Raw genomic sequence first — 24,048 nt, 5'->3', positions numbered from 1 at the left:
TGCCAAGACATAATTAGCAGATATATTGACAAAACACCTGTAAAATTTCTTGCAAAAATATACTCACAACTTTCTCACTGACGTTGGCTTTAAATGCATCTTTATAAAGTTTGCAGGCTTTTTCTAGAAGAGGGACATTCCTGGTTAGAAATTGTTGATACTGTTTCACTCATTTACATGTTAACACAGATATGACTCATTCCTCTTCATGGCATTAATTTATTAGAGTACTCCAGAAAACAGAAAAAGGAATTTTCATATTAGCTATAAAACCAAGATACATAAAGAAGGATAACAAACAGATAGAGAAACCATCAATTCAAGGGCCATTTTCAATATTGCAAACTTATATTGCATAGCTGATCAGCGATACTTCAGAAAGTGAAAAAAAATGGAGAAGGTGGAGGAGGTAGTAATAATTGGATGCAATTAATCTGAACTTTTTTTGTCATATCTTCATTATTACAAATACAAATAATTAGAGGTCTGATTAGCTGAGGGTAGAAAAATTTTCAAAATTTAATAAACACGAGGGCTGATAATTTGGTATTATATAGTTATCAATTTGAACATTATAGAAATCAAAAATGATAAAAATGCACCTCTTTACAAAACAGGTCCTTCAAAAATGAAATATTTTCTCATTAACTGAAAAGGGCCCACTTTAGAAATTAAATTGAACTTTAAGATGAAAGTAAGGAGATGTCAGTTACAAATGGCGGCCTACAGTAGCCAGGGGCCAAAGTGAACCAACTTACAAAACATAATTAATAGGTGAAGGGGCTTGAAAGCAGTATTTCATTGCCCAAAGATGCATTTGCCATTTTACAGTTTATAAATTGAAACAAAATTGAACGATTAGAGCTTGGTGTTTTAATGAAAAAATTCAGTAAGACTTTGAAGCACTGCTCCAAAACATAGGGGTGTAAAATTGCTGATAAGTATTTGATTGCTGATAAGATGACAATGGAAAATGCAGCTTTTTGAAAAAGGATGTACCATACTTTAGAAAAGGTTATAGTAAACCATTTAAAGGTTTGCTCTGATGACAAGTTATTATAGAAGAATAATTTAGCAGAAATCAATGTCTCAAAGTTTAATAATTGACTCCAGGTGAGCTGAAATTTTTGTCCGAAATCAAGACTTTTTGGCTCAAACTTTCTGTTTGAAAATCAAACATCTGAAATTAATTTTTGGGGATTAAATGTATTTGTTTGAAGGAACATTCCAGTAATAAATTACTTGTCAGAACATCAGGATTCAGGATTCAAGTTTGAACAAAGTATGTTGTTCTTGTTGTGATTGTTTATGAATCTTTTGATAATTTTTCCAGAATGGTTTAAAGTTTCCACAAACTTCTTTTTCAAAACAGTAAAATTATTCTTCAAGTTAATTTTTATTCCAAAGCCATTGATTGCCACATTATTTTCCTGCTAAAGTATCTAGCCATGAAGGTACATTCACCTAGCAATTTTGCTGTGGAAATTTGTTGATTTAAGCCCTTGGTGACCGTAAGCTGTACTTTTTTGTTTCCATACTTTCAATAGTACCCTAAGAGTATGTAGCTTGGACTTAGAATGACAAATTATGGATTCAAAAAATCAATTCAATCATTAAAATGCCAATATTTTAAATTCCTCTTATGTTTCTACACATGACTTTCTAGCTGACCTTGCAAGCTCTTCTTCTTAAAAATGACTGGTGGTATTAATTACAATCAATTCTGCTGGATGCATTGCTAACAAATTTATTTTGATTTTCCAGTGGTGGACTTTAGGTATCTTTCTACATTCTTTTTGCCATAAATAATCAAAGAAAGTTAAAGCTTTAAAATTATCTTTGCAACAGCAGAGATAAATGTTCACACTCACCCATATCAGGAACAGCAATGGCAACATGATTTAATTTTCCAAGTTCCCATGGATTTTCCTTGAAAATATAAAAAAGAACCAAACTAAAAATCTTCATTACTCTATAACATCTTTAATGTAGAAAAAGGGCTTTAAACAAAAATCATTTTGACAGCAAGAAAGCATCCACAAAGATTAACCTTATTTTATAACAGCTGGGTAAGAAAGCTTGTACTGCGCACAGAATTTTTCCCTGAAAAGCTGTGTTGCAGATTTGCAAAATGGGTGTATGTGCGCAAAGTAAAAACTTTCAAAGCACAGTTTTCATTTTTGGTGCCAAATTTCACAATGAATTTGACATTTAAGGTGTCAATTTTTACAATTTCAGGTGCACAAATTTTGACATAAATATTTTAACAGTGCAGCTCCTGGTGCATCATGGCTTCAGTTTCATAGTTCAGGTAAGCAGATTTGAATAAATCACATGGACTGCAATGGATCTCCCTTTTTTATCTATAGCTTAAATTCATTCCATAAAGAATGTGATCCTGCTATTCACAGGGACCTGCCAATAGAGTGAAAATATATTTGATGCTGCTTTGTAATACACTGACACTGACATTATTCAACCAGCTCCTGATCAGAGGATAATATGCACTTTTTAAATAGAAATATAAGTAGATCTTGCTTTCTTAACTAAATAAAGGTTTGTTACCTGAAATATTTTGGTTCATGTAAGGGTACAAGTCCAACGGGACATGGAGGGCAATTCCTACCTTGTGACAGAAAACTTGAAATCACAATATATACTTATTCATGACTTAGGCTCATTCTCAGGGATTAAGAACATTTTCGGAAATTTGAACCATAAAATGTTGGTCCCTGAGAAGTCCACAGCACTGTCAAAAATTATCAACAGCTTTAGCAACCTTTCTTTTATAGCATTGGATTGGATTGGTCGTTTTGTATCCCCGTGTCGGCGAATCAGGGGCTGAATGGTACTGCCAAGACCAACTAACGATCACTAGCAACATTTGAAACAAAGAGGTAGAAAAGTGACTTTAATCAAGTAGAAATTTACGAAAGTCACATATTACTACGTATTCTCTCAAATTATTGTCATTTTGACACATTTCATGCACTGTTTAAGGCCCATATTTTTTGCAAGATGCGAATCTGGGGGTTGATAAATACCATGCCTAGGCCTCCTTAAAACATCAAAAATAAATTGGCAGAAAAAATATATTGTCACCTCGACACATTCAAGCAGCAAAAAAAAGTTTTCGAATCTTAGGATGAACCTGGGGACGAATCTAGGGATGAATCTGGTGTTAAATGGCACGAGGTAAAAGGGGGCGGGATATCAAAAGAAAAAAGCTCACACACAGCTCATGGCTTACTGCTACTTTAGGACTTAGCTTTCTGGAAAATAGTTACCAAAGCTTGTAACTTACTTTTAACAAACACGAAGAAGCATGGAAGCTTCTCCTGAAGGCTTGAAGAAGTGCTCCAGAGCGAAGTACGTTTCCCAGTCTTGACGCCATTTTGATGAAACCAACAAGAGGCTGCATGTAATAAAATGACCTATGCCTCGACTTCTGACCTTTTCCCGCCTGTCAACAGAAGGGGGCTTAAATAAACTGAAAGGAGGAAGAATTTTTCTGAAAGACAATTAAAAACAGATAAACAAATAGAGATGCTTTAAGATGAAAATAAAGCTTTTCATTATCATATGCGAAAACCTTCTTTCAGTGATAGGAACTGATTTTTGAGATTCCTCTTAGTTTTGTACATTTGGGTAAAAAACTTTATGGTGTAAATATCATATGTTGCAATTTGCTGTTATTTTACATTAATCAATTATTAGCAGCTCACACTCAACAAATGGGAACATATTACCTGCTGCATAATACTGCAACGTCAGCTCTTTGAGAATCTAGTACCCAATGACGCCTATGCCAGGGGGGGGGGGCTATGGAGACAGGCTTTTTTATTCGTTTTCCTATTGTTTTGCCTTTTTTTCTTGGGGCTTTGCCTCAGTCGCCCTTTTTTGAGTACAGGCTTCCCTGCTAGTAGCCAAGGTACGAGGAAAACTGAGAAAAGACTGTGGGTATTCAGAGCATAGAAAAGTGGGTTTTGATTCTGTACTACATTGAGAAAAGAGACTACATTCTGTACTACATTCTGATTCTGTACTACATTGAGAAAACTAAGAAAATCGTAGTAACTGTTCAAAGCTTAGCCCTGAAAAACCTTAGAATCTGAGGCAACGAAAGTTAAAGCCAACTGCTTTGTATCAAAATGCTTTTAAGTAACCTTATGTGCTAGGGTTTTTATAATTTAAAGAAAATTTCCTGCACTTTTCAAACCTTAATTTTCTGTCAAAGTCTTACATGCTTTTTTCTTTTTATTTTCGAAGGATTTCAAGCTTTGGGACGAAAAATTTCCTGATCTAATAAGTGGGAGTTTCCAAAAAGCCCCGGGAAAATAGATGAAATATACAAATCAATGAGCGGTGGTAAGCATTTATTAGGAATAAAAATAGGCAACCAAGAAACACAGTGAAAATGAGAACCATTGCAACTTTGTCAGATTAATTGAAGCTATACATTGGAGTTGAAAACTGATTATTTTTCATCAAAAGTGTCATCTTATTGGGGGCTATTGGGCTCAAGCCTCTCAGGAAACTAGATTGGACATGGCAACTACTGGTAATTTTGAAAATTCAGAAGAGGTTTATGGGAATTACAGAAAGCTTCTGTATCGTGAAGGTCATATCATAGGAGGGGCCAAAAAGACCAATTTGCATTATATTTGGTTTCATAATAGACTTATTGGACATGAATTGTTTTGCTTTTCAAAATTCAATTTTTTCTTATTTTTATTGAAGCATAGATATGAGGGTATTGAGAAAGCGATAACTCAGATTTTGTAACAATTTGCGCACTGTCGTAGTAATTTATGTGTTATCCGAAATTGCTTCAAGACTGATTTGCGATGCACTTTGGTAGGCAGCTGAATCTATGCTAGAATTTAAATTTGAGAAAAAGGTTTTCTTTTTATTAATCACACTTAAAACAGTCATATGCAAAGGAAGGGGGTGTGATGAAAACAATACATTGTAAACATGCAGCAAACACAAGGGGCTGTTCTATCGTTTCTGTTTCAAAATCGTGCGTAAAATGCAAAATCGTACATAAATTGCAAAAACTTTCACTTTAAAATTGCAAAAGATTTCTAAGTGAATCAGCCAAAACGTCACTGCTTTAAGAAAAATAATTATATCTAGCTGCTCTAATACTTCCAGAGACAAAAAAGCTTTAAACAGAATGGAGAAAATTATGCATTTAAAGAGCATGAAGAATAGAGAACGAAATGCTTAAAAATTTTTAACAAAATGTTTTGGAATCACTTTAATTTTGGCTTGCAAAATTATGGCCAAATCCTATATTTTCCAAAAGCTTGCGAGAGAACTCCAAAAAAAGAATTCTCAAATGCTATCGTAATCGTTCGGCCTTTTATTGACCCTTGCTCTCATTTGAAGGTGCAAAATGCGGCCTCAAATTAGAAACCTACTTAGGCAAATAACCTTATACAAAAAAAGAACACAAAGAGTAACTGGAGAACCATCGCACTGGAACCTGCTTTCAATAACCTGTTTACCCCTTGCTTACACGCATGCCACTCACCATTCTATTTACTCGACAGCTCTGTAGCATGTGGTACGGATCAGTGAATGTAGCTTTAATCTTTAGCTCTCTTATAGCCGCGTTTAGAGCCAAGAATATAAAGGAACAGCAGTTAAAGCCTCCAAAAGCTCGCATCCTTAATTTCACATTGTATATTTGTTGGTGATGTTGCTATAAATCAGAGGTATTTATGTTGATATATTTTGAAACGTTTGGTAGCTTGAATATGTGTCATTTACATCTTACAAATTAAAAATAAATGGAGGCTATCAATACGGTTTACTCAATTTTCGTAAATGAATATCATTTACCTTGAAAAAGGTTTTAACTATGACCTTACTAAAATAAATCTTCTTTGATTAAGGTGTTTTTCATGATATAAAAAAGCGCTTGAGGCTAGGGCAAGGGAGCTGCAGTCCACACAGATTTTAAAAATTATCAAAGTTAACAACAGCTAATAGAGCAAAGACATCTGATACTCAGGCAAAATTTTGGAAAAAACTTTAGGCTAGCAGCCTTCCTCCCTTTGCAAAACCTATATTGCACATGCACATAATCATCTCCTGTTGATATGCACAGACGTGTTCGTGAAGTTTTATTTCTTTGGCATTTGACTGTTAAAATATTATCATATATTCTGGCAATTGGCGTTACTTTAATGAAAGACTTAGATTCGTAAGATAAATATATTGATGCATACTGGATGCTAGGAGTAGCTTGGTATCTGTTTTGTTTGCGTATATTGTTTACAAATATTGTGTACCAGCGGCTTTAATACTGAAGTTGTTGTTGTTGGAGCTCTAGCTCAATAGGCAAAAGCATACTGAAGCTCGCTTTGATGCAGTGCCTGTGCTGAATGCTACCAAAAACTGCTAATTAATGATAACAGAAGTATAAATGCATATAGCGAAACGGTATTGCATCGATGATGACATGAAGTTTTGATTAATATATCGAGATGTTATTCATTCAAATATTATAAGGTGGTATATTCCAGATTTGTTCTGACAATGTAAACTAATATCTTGAAAGAAAACGTTAGAACAAGGTTTGTACTACCTCCTTGCCAATTACTGAATAAATTTTTATGTTCGCAATGTTATTCTGATACATTATGGCAAAGAATATGTCAAGTCTGTATTTCTAACACATTCCATCACAAATTTTTTTGTATATGCTACTATGATATATTGAAACTCTTCTCGTTTCGTTTCTTATGCATTTTACTATTTTCTAGATATGAAAAATATTTTGGCGGTTCAGAACTTGAAAATCACTTTGAAAAAGCCAAAATTTCGCACGATACTACGTATAGTAGAAGTAGTTTATCCACAGGCACGCGGCACTGATGGGACAATTATGCCGATAATGTGCTAGCGATTTTTCTGATTGGCCTATTTCGATCCAGAAATGGGTATATATTTTCCATGGTATTGGACTCTTATTCTGACATTTTTAACTCCAATGAGTGTCAGACGAAAAAGCTTGTAGTAGTGTGCTATGAAAGGTTAGCTTTTCAAAGCTATTTTCTAGATATGCTGACAACAACTACGTGACTTAGTTTACAAATTAGACAAGATTTTTTTATTTAACTCTGTTTTGCAATTATTTTAAATTTCTGCTGAAATTGTTTAGAATTAGGATCTATGCTTTAAATAGTTAAATTCTGTATTTACAACAGTATTTAAATAATATGTATACTCTCAGAAATACTGTAGAAAATGGTCACAAAGAATTCCATACTTATCAAATTCCTTTTTGTGATGGCAGGAAATTATTTTGTCACATTTGACGTGAGCTCAATGGCAATATATCAGACGAGATTCCAAAAGACAAGAGATGGCAAATTTGTTCCTTTTCACAATATACACGCAGAAATGAATCAGATCTACGGGAAGCGACCTTAATAATAAACAGAAAAAATCTCAAAGTGTGACGTAATTATGCATTGCATTAGAGCACTGTTTTCTGTCATTCTGTTGGGTTCGTCGCTGTCATGGTTTGCATTGAGAAGTATCTTTCTATGGTCTACAAACATCGATGATCTGTTTGGTCCGTCAGTAGATTTTGAACAGTTGAAAAAGGACTGGTGCAGAATAAGGAGACAAAAGGTGGAGTGGAAGGAGATGTTGTCACCATGTTTGAAAATACTTTATAACGAAACACTAGCTAACACTACCAGGTGAGACATTTGCCTCTCCTCTATGAATTTTGAAAGCTGTGCCTAACTTGAGAACATAAAAAATTGTCTCGAAACGTTTGTGCCTGATTATTGGTTCTTTTTTCTTGATGCACAGACATTAGCTTCCCAATAATATTACTGACGATTTTGTTGCTTCTTTGGTCATCTTTTATGGACTAATGAAACAGATCATTCATGAAAGCCTTGTAATTTTACGTCTACATTCTCTCCATTGACCAACAAAGGTTAGGACTTCAGTAGGTAATATAAAAAATGCTATGGAGACTCACTATCTTTATTTACACGTGAAACGCAACGTGACGTGAAATAAATGGATTGCTTGTTGACAATTATTGTTTTAAATTTAAAAAGGGAAAGTATGGAACTAATATTACAGGAATTCTGCTAACTTGGTGAAACTGAGGCCTTCAGCCAAAATACGAAACGACATTATATCTGTAAACAAATGAAAATCCTGACTTGCTGAACACTGTCTCTATACTCTGTTTTTCTTCTTTACGACGGCACAGAGCATTCATAGCAAAGCATAAAATAGATGTGTTCTTCAAAATACAAATCACTTTTCAACGTTATATGTTAAAATACACACCAATGATGCGTTAATTGAAATCAAAGCATCTCCGAATCGCTAATTATTACAGAAAACAATGTAACGCCAATACTTCTAAAAAAAGTTGTGATATTGCTGAAAATAATCTCTTTATAGTCGAAACACAAAAAATTACACCAATTCAAATGAAGAGTTATGGTCGAAACGTCATTAAAAAAAGTAAATTTTCAATGTGTAATTACAACAATTTCTTGTTAAACAAGTAAGTTTTTGCTTGAGTCTATTCTTTGGATTCAAACCTTTCGTGCCCATAATGAATGATTTAATTTATAGATTTGCAACAGATACCAAGAACTCAAAAGTCACAAAAATGAAGATAATGCCCGCAGGCGAGCACTCTAAAATCCAGATTCAAACATACTTCCGTAACGGAGAACCAAAAAACTTCGGCGGCGATGCAATAAGAGTTACGTTACGAGGCGAAACAACCACTGCCGCAAATGTTTGGGACTTGGGAAATGGACAGTATGAAGCCGTTGTGTTACTTATGAGCCCTGGTGACTATATTGTCGATGTTCGGCTAGATTACACGATGTGTGCTGGCTTGAAAGACCCCCCGATGGAATGGTTTGTCAACGGTAAGTGGTGTTTAACTTGGTGCAGACCTTCCAAGGCTGGTTTCCATTCAAGTGCCTTTGCATCCACATATTTGTGCCTCAAATGGCTGCTTATAAAAACTTTAGAGTCAGAAATGAAGGTAAATGCTTGGCTTAACCAGTGAATGCCACGAAGGAGATATGTCTGCGACAAAGACACAAAACTACTGCTATAGAAAAGCTTTTATTCCTTAAAGAGCAAAGTTTAACCTGTTTCATGGAAGCTAATATACCTAGAACGCTGGATCCTTCATTGTAGAAAACTTATGCATTTTCGAAATTATTGAAATCATACAACTCTAAAATACTTGAATTATGTTTGCAAAAAGGAACCCATTTCTTCTTTTTAGGAACCTATTTCTTCAAAATTGATAACCAACAAAGAAAATCAATGCAACTGGATCTTTCTTTTTAGGCTTGCTTCTATCGACGGTCTAGAAAAGCTCGATTTGTCGATAAGCCTATGTTTTAAGGTAGATTATATCTGACACTTTTAGGGGAACATGTTTGGATACATTACTAAAATATCCAAATTGCTTGATTCATAAAACATTCTTTTTGCAGCTCATTGCTCTGGAAAATGGAAAGGCATCAAGCGTGTCATACCAAGGAATCTTCTGTCTAATATGACTGAGTACATCAACGGGCGAATTGCTCCATCCTTGTCAATCACTGTGCCCCCTGCACGCTACAACATATCTGGTAAGTTGCCCCAGTAAGCAGAATTTAGCGATGGAGACATAAAAGAAGACAATTTTGTTCCTATTTTGTTTACGGTCAGGTGACTGTAAACAAAATTCTTTGTTTACGGAAGAAATGGCCAACCAACAATTTTACCCGACAAACTCGAGTAACACATGGTGTTTCATATCCCTGTACATACCCGTCAGTTACACGCTGCTTATAAGCTCCATTAGATACAGGCTAATGAAGATATAAACAGCGAAGGAAGTGACCAGTACATTATGGCCTCTAGAAACTTGCATGGTTTTTAAATCTGCAAGTGTTATACAAATTTAACTGAGACAGGAATAAAAGGCAAAAAATCCTAACAGAAAGTGCAGGGCAAGAGCAGAACAGGATAAGATCAAGTAAAATTATTTGCTATATACATAAATATATGTATACATCAAATAAGCCTGCCATGGAATTGAAAGTTAAGCCTGTGTCGAAGTATCAACAATTTATATCTAAAAAAATATGCTAAAAATTTTTTTCAAAGTAAATATTTTGGTTAAAAGATTGTTGTTCAAGACACGCCAATACAAATTACTTTCTAAAAAATGCAGGACAAATTTAACTTCGTGAGATACTAAAATAATAGTTTACTTTCTGGAAAACACGGATGTCTTTCCACACAAGCCTTTGAATCAAAAAACGGAATGTAAAAAAAATTCTTTCAAACTTATACGTAATTAGAACCTCTCTTAGGACAAAGGTTGTATTTTATAAAAACTACGACAGTCTCCGGAGATAATTCAACTTGCAATGACAGTTACAAACTGCAAAAGGATCGACCATTGTATTGACATACATAAGGATTGTTTCTTCCTGTATAGAAATAAGAATGCCTCAACATCAAGTTTATCAAATTGGAACAAAAAACAGTATAGCAATATATATTTGTGTCAAACACAAGATACAATACTTATGAAATACAAATAACCGTTATAAATGCCATCTATTTACATTCTAAAACAATCATGATGCTACAAAATATTCACTATTGAATCTACAAAGTATTTTATGCCTAAAATCACTAGAAAAAACCATTATGTGAAAAATTCACCTCAGTCACAAATTTGATTAAGCTCGACTCGCGAGAAATGTTTAAACTTGTGCTACTATAAGGTACCATTTATAGACCTTAGGTCTTAAAAGACAAAAAGCTAATTATACAAAAATACGCCATTAAAAAACTAAAGATTAAATCAATAGCTAAAAAAATGATTTACACTCGATCAAATAAACTATAGTACCATCATATGATACAAATTTCAAGTACATCTGTAAAACTCGATAAAGCAAACACATAAATTCTTCTTTTTTTAACAGCCAACGCTATCTTTCGCATTTGCTGGACGTATCCATCTGAAAAAAACATCCTTATAAACTGTGAAACCTAGGCCATCAAAAAAGGATTCTTGCATATACGATGTTTTAATGGTTTCGATGAATACGTACGGGATTAGCCCTCTATCAATTAGCCTTCTTGAAAGCTCTTTGATAACAGCTCTTCCCAGTCCCTTTCTGCGGTGATCTGTCAAAGTTTCCAGTGCTGCCATGGCGCCTTCCCAAGACCCAAAAACCCATGAAACAGGAAATTCACCATCAACTGGAAAGGCACCAATTGCCAAGCCATTACTGTAGCTACTTGTAAAACGAAGCTTGCTTTCACTTGATGCAAATTTCCATTTCTCTATTGCAAAAAGTGCTTCCCTTAACGTCATCTCTCTTATCACATAGCCTGGTACGCTAGAACTTATCGCAGTGTATTTTGGGCATTGGTTATCATGTAAAATTGCTATATGTGCAGTTACATTAAAACTAGTTTCAGCAAGAATAGGAATATATTTCAGAATGTCACTTCTGCAACAAATCAGCTTTGCGGATATAATATCTGAAGTGAAAGAATTGTGAGAAGCTTCTTCTTCGCAGCAACTTGGATTTGAAAGACAGGTGACAAAAGTTGACGTTTCTACATCAACAACAGCAGAGCCATCTCCTTCTGAAGCTTTTAACTCGTCAATAAACTTTGGTTTGAATTGCGCAACGTAAAATTCAGTTGATAAAGCAGCAGATCCTGGCATTCTTGATCCACTGCCGAGACATGTTACTTTCTCAAGACAGCCAGTCCAAAGTTTGTCTTTAAAGTACAGAAAGCCATAAAATGGCAACAAAGCAATGACTCCTTGGTCACGGTACATTGACAGAACATCTTCTCTCAGTTTTGGTATATCTTCATCTTTAACAGCGGCTCTTTGCCATTCAACAAATACATTTTCACTTTCGGCCATTGGATTATTGCACCTATGAATAAGACCACCAATACCGTATTACCGAGAAAAAATCGAAATTAAATAAACAAATAAATAATAAGTGCTACCACACTTGCGTTTCAATATGTGCCACAATAAGTGCATTTCTTTTGCCAGTTAAACTCAAGATGACCATGCTAGATCTTCTTCATCGAGAGGTAGTTTATATAACCTATTTTAACCCAAAGTGCAAATCCAAAACATTCCAACGAAAATAATGTTTCAAGGGTATACATTAACGTCAGGTTCATTGCGAAGAAAACCCTATATAATCTAGAATACCATTTCAGGTCTAAATGTGCTTTCAAAACAAAAAATCCAGTGTTTATCTCAGTTACCCTTGAGGTATAGGTAACTTTGGGAAAAAATTTGAAAGGTCTCCACGAAATTCGCCAGCGAATAACTTTCATGCCATAACGGACCAAAACTGAAGCGGTACTCGAAATTGCTTCTCTACTGCTTTGTATGCAATTGATCGAATTTCTAAGAACATAAAACTAAACCGTAATCTACTAAAAAATCAAAATCTGAAAATAAATGTGCTTGATATGCACGAAAACAATAACAATGCCCGGAACAGAAAACAAATGTGATGATGTGGGAATGCGGAGCTAAAGAATAAAGAGCAGAACAAATACGTTTATATGCAGGCACACCTGTACTCCTGTCATCAGCACAACTTTCTTTAAGTTTTGCTTCTTACATCACTAGCAAGCATAGGTTTCATGAATACAAAAGAACAAGAACTAGACTAAAGAAACCTTGAGGCAGAATTCATGTATTATGCTTTCAAAACTATTTACTTTCCTAGAACTGCCATCGCTGATTTTCGGGCTTGACTGTGGCCTACCGTGCAACTTGTTCTGGGACGGTCACGGGGAATGGAGTTCAGACGGAAAGCAATGGCGACCATACATACCGATGGACCTTGATGGTATGCTTACTGATTTATTGCTGAGGCATTTGTGTTTATTTAAAACAGTATGATTTTGGTCCGAATAATGCTCATAGAATTCATATGCAAAAAACTGTGACGATACAAGGAAACATAATTAGAAGTTTTGCTCGTTACAAAGTTGTCAGATAAAAGCTAAACAAATTCACATTGTATGAAAATCAAAAAATACAAAATAACATTATAAACTTTTTTGGTATCACCAAATGCTCAAACTGATGTTAAAATTTGTTAACGACTTTCAAGGAAAAAATACACCAAAATTGTGGAAAAATAAGAACAAGTATTCTTTAGTTCTTTGGGCAATACATTAGGATACGAAGCATGCTAACTCTTGTAGCGAAGTCGAGGACCTTATTGGCTTGTCTTGTGCCTCAAAGGAAAAATACACTATGAGCATTACAATTTATGGACCAAAAATGTCTAGCTTTGAAACATTCTTCTACCTTTTCAGTGAAAAATATGATGTTATCAGATAAACCTTGGTCACGTGGTCATGAGCCTCGCAAGGGTAACCTATGGATCTACGGTGATTCGATAAGCTACTATTTCTATCAATCAGTAGAGCACAAAGTTCTATGCAAAAAGATATTCAGAAAATGCATGGTGACGTACAACTGGCTATATCCAAAAACGCTTTATGATGTGGTGAGTGTACAAAAATTAGGCTCACATTTCTATGGCATAACGACTAAGCCACTCATATTCTTTTCTTTCTTTATTCAAAGTTGCTACAATCTCTACTTATATTCAAGCTAATTGAAACCAACTAATTTAAATTACCAACGCTAAATATAATGTAATCAAGTATACCAATGTTGCATACGTATTTTGTTTTTAGCTACTTTTACTTTTTAATGGGCCCTACTGTAACAAATTAACTAACACGTTGTTAATTAGTGTAGATTACCCACTTCAAATATATCATATTATTATCATTACTATTGTCCCTCATGTCCATCACAGATAAAGTTCCCTGGAATATTCTGATATGCTATTCTTTGAAAGCGGGCGACAACAAGCCACCAAGGGTCTCAAAGTTTTTACTTGTGATCTCTAAAGAGATAAAACTCCCAATTTTTCAATATGCCTTTCAAACTTGTCCGAGATAACTCCTAATGCTCCAATCACTACAGGTACTACTGTAGCGGTTTATTTGCCATACATGTCCTATCTCCTCCCTCAAATACTGGTACTTTTCAATTTGTTCAAGTTCTTTCTCTTTAACTCGCGAATCTCCCGGTACGGCGATGTCTATTATTTTGACTACCTTGTTCTTTTATCTACTAACACAATGTCCGGTCGTCTTGCCTCAATCATTCTATCACACTGGATCGTAAAATCCCATAAGAGCTTGTAATTCTCATTTTCACTAATTGCTTCAGGTTGCTGATTATACCACCTATCTGCTCTCCCGATCCCCCTTTGCTACAGAGTTGCCAGTGTACGTATCGTGCTACATTATCATGTCTTTTCTCATACTCCCTTTGTGCCAATTTGCTACATTCACTAACTAGATGACTAATAGTTTCCGCTTTCTCTCCGCACATTCTACACATAGGAGACTCAGAACTCTTATCAATATGGAACTTTGTTTAATTTGTTCTTAAAGCTTGTTCTTGAGCACTGCGAATCAACGCCTCTGTACATCCCTTCATATCTCCCTTTGCAATCCATTGCCATGACCTATCCCAATCCACCCCTTCTTTGTCCCTCAAAAACTGTCCATGCAGTATCTCCTGTTTCCTTTCGTCTTCTCTTTTCTGGCTATTAGACCTTTTATACTCATTTGGTCCAATTGCTTCGGCAACATTAACTATGCCTGTTTCCCCGACCTTCCTCAAAAGTACCTCTCTACTGTTAAATATGTACCAACTCAAACTATTCCCCCCCCCCTTTACACAACTTTCACAGCTTATAAGACCTCTTCCCCCTCTCCTTCTTGATACGTATATTCTTGCAACATCGCTTCTCGGGTGAAGTTCTATGTTTATTGTCATGATTTTTCTTGTTTCTCCGTCAAGCTTTTGAAGCTCATTCGTATTCCATCCTATTTGAAGCTCATAAGTATACCTGCTCCGTACCTCATGAGTGATACTGCCCAGGTGTTAAATGCCATTATCTTATTCCTACCGTTCAATTTTGATCTCATTATAAGATAAAAATTTACGATAATATTAAAAATTAGGTCTTAAAAATTAACTAAAACGTTTTACAATGACTTGACTCTAACGTGTGGTTTCTTTTTCAGACCCATACCTGCGCGGATGTGGATCTCAACGTAACTATTGTAAAGAATTATCTAGAAAACATTACAGGCCGAAATGATATGGATGATTCAAGTGTGCTTCTCTTCAATGCAGGGGCACATTATGTCAAAGTAAGGAATACTGCTGCGGTGGGCAATGCCTACAATATTCAATCTCTATGAATACAGACAACGGCGACTCCTAAGAAATAAGAATTTAGAAATCTGCCATGCAAAAATTCCCAAACCCTCCTTCACAACTATTGCATGCTCTTAATTCAAATCTAAAAAGGTATCTATTGCCTGCATGTAGTTTGATTTAAAGGGAAGAGAACAGTATCAAAAGACAACAAAATTGGACATTATAGCTCCCACATAAGCTATCAGAATACATTGAAGTTTTGCCTTCATAACTAATAATCGCTCTCTTGACCTTCGTAATTACTTGGAACATTTCAGCTTCATGATGAATTTCGGGGCTACTAACGTCTTGCTAAGTCTTGAAAAATGTTTCAATTCTTTAGCTGACATAAAAAAGTCTTGTGCAACGACAATTTTTATGAACAGATTTTATGATAAGTATGATCAAGAGAAATTAGTGAAATGGAAAAAACGATAAACCTAACGCTTTATCTTTTTATAAAAAAGCTGCTAAGACTTTTGATCCTTTCTTTCAGAACACTTCTTTCAAAAAGTACAGAGAGACAATTGACGCCTTGATTGAAGCTATAAAGGAGACATACAATGGAACAGCAATATGGAGAAGTTCAACTGCTATTCATAAACAGTCTCTTCCAATCATGGGCTCTTTCCGAAGATACATAACTAGCCAGGTATTACAAAGCAAAATAGCTTTCAGTCATTATGTATTAGGTTTCCAAAAAGGATATTTGTTGCCAATCAAGGAGAATTCTAAGTCAAAGATAATCAATCTGATACCGTTAATGAAACTTTGCGTATGGTAGGTATCTCTCCTGTAAAAATTTTCTAGTAATTGCATAGAGGGAAATTTCTCTCTTAATTGAAATTTGTCTTCTGTCACTAGCTCGGTATTTAGAAAAAATGAGAGAAAACCAAAAGTAAAGTAGAAAACGGTAAACTTGTTTATATCCTGATAGCAAAAAATATCGAAAGTATTATCAGAGATCATTTTCAATCTGTTCATATACGTTCACCCAATAAATAGGTAATACTACTATTAGATGCAAAACACCTACGGGTAGCTACATGTAGCGGCACAAGCTGGATAGCTAATAGTCTAATAGTCGTTATCATAGCAAATAAATGTCTTCTAGACGTAACTGTAAAACTGCAACGATCACTATTTTAGCGAGTGCAACTGTTTAATGCATATGCTAACGCTGCAATGTGCAATGCCGACATACTTGTATTGGACGCCCAGCCTCTGACGTCATCGTACCCCCATGGGACCAAAGATGGTATTCACTACAAAGATCATGTGCTACGGCCGATTGAACGCATTTTCCAGCATGCTCTGGTCTACGGGAGCTAACAGGGTCTAATTGAAAGGACCTATGACTTACTCTAGTTCCTACGAAGCAACCATTAAATTTGGTACGTTGGGTGAAGAACAGACAAGTTTCTCCGGCACATGCGTTAACTTTGGATCATCACAGGCTTATTCTAAAAAGAAAAATTATATCTCACATTCCAAGCTTCATCAGATCAAATGTTGGACATTTCGATTTGAACGTTGAAATCGATCCCTTGCAGTATGAAGATGAATTTAGAAGAGAAGAAAAGATCGGCAGCTCAATGGCAAATATTTGGAGGAATGTACCATTTAGTCCCACCAGCCTTATGCTACCAAAAAACGCAGCCTTGAAAGTGAAGGCCGTATTCCACTTTGTAAAAGGCGGGGGTCATTCAAAGAGACCGTTCTAATTAATTAACATGCATCTAACAGAAGGGCTAAAAACTTTTTAAGCTAAACTTTTAAAACTTGTATATAGGGAGAAATTTTATACCAAACATTTGAATTACAATAAATCTACTTTTTGCTTATCCGTCAATTATGTCAATTATCTTCAAAGTGTACTGTGCCAACAGATGTTTCAAGTAGAAAGTAGTTTAAATGTGCTTGTGTTGTTTATCGCTAATAAAATCGGCGTTAACTAATTTCTTATAAGGGGGGTCTACACTCTGTTGTTGCCTCATTGTTCATGTCTGTTTTTATTGATTAGTAGTCAGGTTAGTGTAGCAAGCTATGATTCATTTGTATGAATCTCTCTCGCTCTTTTTATTTCACGTTTTTTATTCATAGAATACAGGGTATTTCTAGATTCAAGTGCCTTATTGCATCCAATGTTTCTTAGTTTTTCTTGTGTAATGAATGCTATAATTGGAAAAATACAGTCAGCATAAACAAATAGTAAAATATTTCGTCACAATAGTAACAACGGGTTAGAATAACATTGCACAAGTTCTAAGTGCACCATTTCATTTGGAAAAATCACGAAACTTGAAATAAAATTTTTTGTATTTCTCAATTTGTCCAAGCTTCTGAAATTTTTCTTCACTTTTTGACAGCTTAAGCTTAATATTTTTACCCCTACGTTTCTGGTACAAAAAGATGCAAATAACAATGGAAAAATCATGTGGCTTTAGGTCATTATTTGGGTTTGAATTTGGTATATTTCTGAAGAAAACTTTGTATTTGACTGGCTTTGGAAAATTTACTGAAAAATAATTTGCAGTAGCCCAACTTGTGAAAATTTTGCAAAAAGATTTCTGAAATGAACCCTTTCATTTAGTGAGGAAAATCTGTAAGACCATTAATGCGGTCGAGCTGAAAGGCCAATGAAAAATAAATGTGCAACTGAGCTTTCTTGTCTCTGAAATCCTGTTATTCTTCATCTGCCTATCAAGCAACCTTTCAGGAAGTAATTATGCTACCTGGAGGGTGGAGGCAAACAGATATTAAGTGGTTCCTCGCAAGTAGAATCTGCTCCTAAAACTTAATTTATGAGATGTAAAGAAAGTTTACCTATTACTATTCAGTGCTACCAAGATAAGAAACAATAGAGAAAACTTCACATAATTTAAAAACTAGGTCTTTTAACTCAGTTATATGTAGCAAATTTCTTTCAGAATTGGATTATTATCATATGCTTGAATCTAGTTCAAGGCATTGCCTTTTAAGCACATCTTTAAAAACTTCATAATGATGGTTTAGATTGTCTTGACAATGGATCTTGAAGTGACTGCCCAGACCACCCATCACTTTATTCTCCAATCCATAAAATACCCTCCTAATTCTTGAATGAGTAAGAGCCATTGCACACATAACACAGGGTTCGTGTGTAACATACAAATCAAACCCAGTACATAGATAAATATTGTCAGCATAATCATTTGTGGATTTCCTTTTCATATTTTGGTTTACACGTGTGCTCTTGTTAAGACTTGTATGAGTGGATTGATGTGTCCCTCCATCTTTTACTTTTTCAGCTTGTTCATTTCCTTGTACAAAACTATGTAGAGGACTATGATCATCAACATGCTTCAAATAAACTTCTTCTTTACCTAAAATATTTCCACCAAAAGCATAATTTGGAGTTGAGCAAGATATTGAGTTTGGATCAGCCCCAAAAGCTGACATAGATTTGAAATTATCATGTAAATTATCCAAGAGACACAGGGATCCATCTTTAGTTTTCTCTACTAGCAGCTTTAATGCTCCACCACCTTGAAGACTTGCCACTAGATCAATGCAGACCATAACTGCATGTTTTAATGGGTCACCTGAATTTGTGCAGTCATATGCCTTTGCCAAGATTCTTTCCGATTCTGGATCAACAACAATTGCTCCAATAGCCTTCATGCCTCTGCTATGGCCAAGCTTTGCATACTGTATAGCAGCAGACATGAAGTGCTGAATTTTTCCCAAGTCTTGAATTGAAAACAATTCTCCTTGCTGAATTTTAGTTACGTATTTATCTTCATGAAAGGAAGTTGGCCAGATCTTTACTGCATCTTGGAACTGGCTTCTAGTAAGTGGCTTATGCTTTGGGACATCACTAACTTTCAAGTCTGTTACATTTTTTGTAAGACAATCATCAATTAAGCACTGCGCTAGGTTACCATTATGTTCCTCATCATATTCACAGATAATAATCTCTAAGATCTTCTTCCCATTTTGCAATGACGAACGAATTCTTTTTAGATGTGTAATACCTTCTAAAGGATATTTTCTTTTCAAAGTGTTGACAACAAGCAATGAATGAGATGGATTTAACTTTCCAGTGATCACACGGGTAGTTTCAACATTTGCACAATACTTGTTATGTAAAACTGGCTGGGCTATCATTGTTAATACCAGAGAAGTACTTGAACAAGAAGTATGCCATATAAAAAATCCATGATATGTCAAAAATTCCAGTGAGTGAAAAAACGTAAAAGTTTTACTCACCTTTATGCTGCTTTTCTTGAAAAATCTGTAAAAAAACATTTCATTTGAATGAGAAGCATTATTTTCAATGACAAAATTAAACTTTTATATCTAATGAATAACAATATGTTTTCAATCATTGATTGAATAAAAGGGACTACCTGACCAAATTTCTGAATCAATCTGAATAGTACAGCAACTTCCAATGAAATCTCACTGGTGTGCAAGAGCCAAATTTCAATTGTGCAAGTGTGTACTTTAGTATAATTGTGCACTTCAATTTTATGCACAATTATACCAAAGTTTGTATAATTTTACACCAAGATATCAACGATAAAAATGACATAATTCATAGGTATTTTATCAAACCAGTGCAAGATTAAGTTGATTTTGAATAAACACGATTCTTCATTTGCCCTAAACAATAGGAAACACCCATGCTATGCCCAGATCTCAAAATGCCACATCCTTCACCTGGTGTGCAGGGACATTTTAGAAAAAATATCTCGGGTGTGAATCTCTGCAATCTGAGCCTAAGTAGGTCACAGTACTGTGGTGACAATGTAACCTGATGCTGATGGGCCAATTTCACAAAGAAAAACCAATGTCGAATTTTCCAAAGGGCTATCGATTTTGCAGTCATTTAAAAAGCTAATGTTACTGAAACTTAATCTGCATTCTATGCGCCCATGAACAAAGACTCTTTCCTAAATTAAAAGAAGTATATTGCACCAAGGTCTAACTAATTTTTCCTGCACCAAATCATATATAGTAATTGTGGCTTTACTCTGCCTTTATCAATGAGCAATATTGAGAATAAATACTTAGTAATGGATTTTAGAGATTTGTTAATTTATTAACTTTTTGTGGCGTGATAACAAGTGGCTAGCCAAGCTCAACAACAACAGCCAAACTGCTACGCCATATCTTCCTACATTTTTGCTTCTGTAATAGGTTTCCACATCTTTTCTACCGGTACCTTACATAATGAAAATTAAAATCAAAAGAAATCAAAGTAATACTTACTTCTGCTTTGGACTATTACCTGAAAGCCAAGAAACTTGACCCCTTGGCGCTGGCAAGGCAAGATTATCATGATGTTCGCTTGCCTCGTCTTCAGATGTACCTGCCTCCTTTGCAACTTCTAATTGAAAAAATAAAAGATATTGAACTGATGTCCCGCGCGCAATAAATCATTCGCCATTCGCTACCCTTGCAAACGTGCAGGTAGTTCGAGTATATGTACATACACATATTTACACATATCGATGTTTGTCGGATGACGCAAGCTCTTAATCACTCCAAACAAGCAACTAAAAACCATTTGCAAAATCATGTTTCTAGTTTAATGTTATTCATTAAAAGTTTTGATGTAGGAGCTCTGTTCTGTTATTCTAATTTCTGACTGAAAGGAATACCTTATAGGTATGCATAAAACATCAATGCAATGGCAAGTATATTGTAATGTAAGGTAGAGGGAGACATAAAGAGTCAGACAGAGGCGGATACAGAATAAAAGTTGACGGTCGCACATTAACACTGCCCAGCAGGCGGTTTAGGGGGCCTCCCTCATGGCCAAGGATGGAGCTATGATGGGGTCCCAGGCCCCCCCTCCCCTCAGAACCAGAGCAATTAGGACTGGGGCCCTGAAACGTTCAAATTGTTCAGTCAAACATTTTTCCCTTTACAACCTCATCCACTTTCTTCCCTTGCCAGCAGTTGTGCGGCACAGTAATCTAACATAGTGTTTACAGACTTTTCGTGCCGCACAAATATGTGAAAACTTGAATTTTGATTGGTGAGATTTGGTAAAATATTTGCATAACAAAGAGCCTTGCATATTTGTGCGGCACGGGCGACATGCTTAAAAATCATACTGTTTACGGTCTAGGATGGTCTTGGAATTTTTTCTATATTGAATTAAATTGTAGCACTGTGTGTGAGATCGACCAAGTTCGGTCCTGTGTTTATTGTGTAAAGCGAGCAAAATTTAGGAAGGAGGAAAATAAAATATTGTTGTAAACATGATTGCCTTATTTAAATGACTGAAGACTAAGACCAAATTCTGAAAATCTGGCAGTCTTCCGTGCGACCTGTACGACACCCTAAATCCGCCCCTGGAGTCAGAGGCACCGAGGAAAACAAAGAATGGATTAGTAAGAAAAACTGTGTTTTCTTCATTGTTCCCTTAGTACTTAAACATTAAATATCTGAATCATGAAATATTTAATGCTAGCATACTATATAAATTCTACAGATTGCACATTGCAAACTTTGCAGGATGATACCTTTTGCAGTGAAGGAAAACCAAGAAAAATTCCATCAAATAGAGGAGCCTTACTTCTCTCTGCACCGTCAAACAAGCAATATAGGTCACGCCCATTCTTGTGAAGTAACGTCCAATAAAATTCGGTACACCCTTTTTGTGTTGTTAAAGGTCTTTTGTGCTTAGGTTTCGAATACATACTTTTTGTGTTGTGGGGTTGTCCCTTGTTAATTAACGAGGTATGCTAGTTCTTTAAGAATACAATAAATGTAACATAATTTACAATAAAAACGTTGTACTCAAAAGAGATAATATGATGGAGATGAATTTTTTCCCAGGATTTGGCGTCAACGTATCTAGCAGGTGTTTTTATGACTCATCAAACCTTGTTTCCTTTTTGTTAATGCATGTAAAGTATATAACACCGAACATACCTTGAATATATGCACAAATGACTGTGTCGAACATGAAGCATGAGGAAAGATATAGAAATCGAAGCAATGTATGTTGGAGTCATGGAAGGCACTACAATGAATGCGTATTTTATTTTCTAATTAAGCAGCAACAACAGAAGGCACTTAAGGGCAATCAAAAGTTACATCCCACCTTCTTAGATTAAGAGAAGGATATAATAATGTCGAGATAGGTCCTTAAAGTAGAACAGGTGCAATTGAACCTTTCAAATTGGAGGAAACTAAAAATGGGATGAGCACATTGCGCTAAGGTCAGTCACTATTGTAAAGTAAGGTTTGCGGCATATGGTACTGCGCAGCGGCATGCACAGTGAATTACAACACAGCATGTCAGCAATAAATCAGATTGGATTGGAGTAGTGAGTAGAGAGATTAGATTATACACGCAGTGATGTAAAAGTGATTTCGGTTATGAATATATATTAAAGTTTTGTTCATAACAATCACAGAAAAGAGAAAAAGACTAAACACACAGTCATCTTTTTTCTCTATTCTGTTTTTCCTCCTTGAGCTCATTCTTATTTGGCCAACAGCAAGAAAGAATAACAGGAAAGTCTGATAGATCTCTTACACAATTAGAAACGTTTCGACTTTCCTCTTCATTAGTAATATTGAATTATATATATACATACACACATGTACTAACAATTTGGTTAATTGTGATTTATCTAGATTTTAAAGATTATATGATATTTTTTTACTATTTACATCTTTGTAACGTTTGTATAGCTGAAAGGAATATTGGGTATAGACAATGATAAAACCAAAAAGAAAAGAAGAATGAAAAATGAAAATAAACAAACTGAATATGAAAGTCCTGCTATAAAGCAAACAAAGGACACGTTGTACCAAAATTCTTATAGCTTTTATAAAATTTTCAACTAAAAGTGTTGCCAAATTTCAAACTGCTGGAGCCCAGAGGAGGTGCGAAGCTAGGCGGCGCATGCGCATTTCGATGTTTTTCCTGAAGAAGCTTATGGCCGACATTTGCGAAATTTGCGGTACAATTTCAAACGGTAAGTGCTCATCCAAGTTTTTTATCAATGTTTTCAGAGTTTGTAGAAACCTCTAGTTTTATCTCTCAGTATTACCTAATTTCATATTTACGGCTTTGAAATTACTTAAAATGCCCAAAATTGAGTTGTAATCCCCATATGGTTTAGGCCCATCTTACGAATTTGGCCAAATGCATGTTTTCTTGGGCCGTGTATTTCCTTTCTTTTGTGGGGACAGATTCATTTTATGTGTAGATTAGGTCAATACAAGTCTGATGATGTTAAAATTTCTATTAGTCCCAATTGGTCCCCACAGCTAATGGGTGAAATGACCTTTTAAAAATTGTAAATTTTGGCGGGGTTTAACGAACCCGCCATTTAAAATTCCGAATGTTTACATATGTTGCATGTAGGAATGTTAAGTTAAAGTTGTCTTTCAATATTGGTATTACACTTATTTGCCTAAAACGTGTTTTATTTTCTATGGAGACATAATACTGAGTGCTAGTGTTAAGTAAATCTAGAATTTAGGCTAAAACTCTCCTACCAGTTTGTAAACTTGCACACATAAAGTTAAATGCAAGTTTAGGGGTCATCCAAAAATATTTTCTGTCCCAGTTAAAGCAATTTTGCAGTTAAAGGAGGGGGGGAGGTATGAGTTCAGCTGGAACTTTTAAGAATTCTGCATTTTGCACAAGGATGGTTTTTGCCTGC

The 24,048-nt window shown here is 35.2% G+C and overlaps 2 protein-coding genes across 3 annotated transcripts in view; one reads left to right on the top strand and one right to left on the bottom strand.

The window, feature by feature from the left end:
• LOC135687514 (uncharacterized) overlaps window positions 1-20,672 on the bottom strand; it is an 80,163-nt gene extending 59,491 nt beyond the window's left edge. The window contains exons 1-5 of the mRNA XM_065204088.2: window positions 20,646-20,672; window positions 19,622-19,646; window positions 3,305-3,463; window positions 1,872-1,929; window positions 68-123 (exon numbers count right to left, since the gene is read on the bottom strand). Of these exons, the coding sequence (XP_065060160.2) occupies window positions 68-123; window positions 1,872-1,929; window positions 3,305-3,421 (231 nt within the window). The 5' untranslated portion in view covers window positions 3,422-3,463; window positions 19,622-19,646; window positions 20,646-20,672. The remainder of the gene's footprint in view (window positions 1-67; window positions 124-1,871; window positions 1,930-3,304; window positions 3,464-19,621; window positions 19,647-20,645) is intronic.
• LOC135687510 (uncharacterized) lies at window positions 5,474-21,223 on the top strand. 2 transcript variants are annotated; one of them, XM_065204081.2, is made up of 9 exons: window positions 5,474-5,723; window positions 7,310-7,721; window positions 8,626-8,930; window positions 9,513-9,650; window positions 12,798-12,920; window positions 13,396-13,589; window positions 15,193-15,321; window positions 15,867-16,022; window positions 16,520-21,223. In XM_065204081.2, the coding sequence occupies exons 2-9, from the start codon at window positions 7,483-7,485 to the stop codon at window positions 16,700-16,702; spliced, it is 1,467 nt and encodes a 488-aa protein (XP_065060153.2). In that variant the 5' UTR covers window positions 5,474-5,723; window positions 7,310-7,482; the 3' UTR covers window positions 16,703-21,223. The 2 variants fall into 2 exon arrangements, with proteins under 2 accessions (XP_065060153.2, XP_065060154.2); XM_065204082.2 differs by lacking the exon at window positions 5,474-5,723 and adding an exon at window positions 5,757-6,587.
• Window positions 21,224-24,048: the final 2,825 nt, after the last annotated feature.

Source organism: Rhopilema esculentum, chromosome 20, assembly GCF_057945365.1.
Source record: "Rhopilema esculentum isolate cy_ngs chromosome 20, ASM5794536v1, whole genome shotgun sequence".
Lineage (NCBI taxonomy): Eukaryota > Metazoa > Cnidaria > Scyphozoa > Rhizostomeae > Rhizostomatidae > Rhopilema > Rhopilema esculentum.
The sequence above is the reverse complement of the archived record's forward strand: the minus strand, read 5'-3'. Positions and strand labels throughout refer to the sequence as shown.

What these genes read in the sequence shown, in the direction of transcription:
- LOC135687510 (XM_065204081.2), top strand. Translation starts at nt 7,483, where the DNA reads ATGCATTGCATTAGAGCACTGTTTTCTGTCATTCTGTTGGGTTCGTCG. An exon ending in CAAAAACGCTTTATGATGTG is followed by an intron (nt 13,590 to 15,192) that starts GTGAGTGTACAA and finishes TTTCTTTTTCAG; the next exon opens with ACCCATACCTGCGCGGATGT. An exon ending in GAAGATACATAACTAGCCAG is followed by an intron (nt 16,023 to 16,519) that starts GTATTACAAAGC and finishes TCACTATTTTAG; the next exon opens with CGAGTGCAACTGTTTAATGC.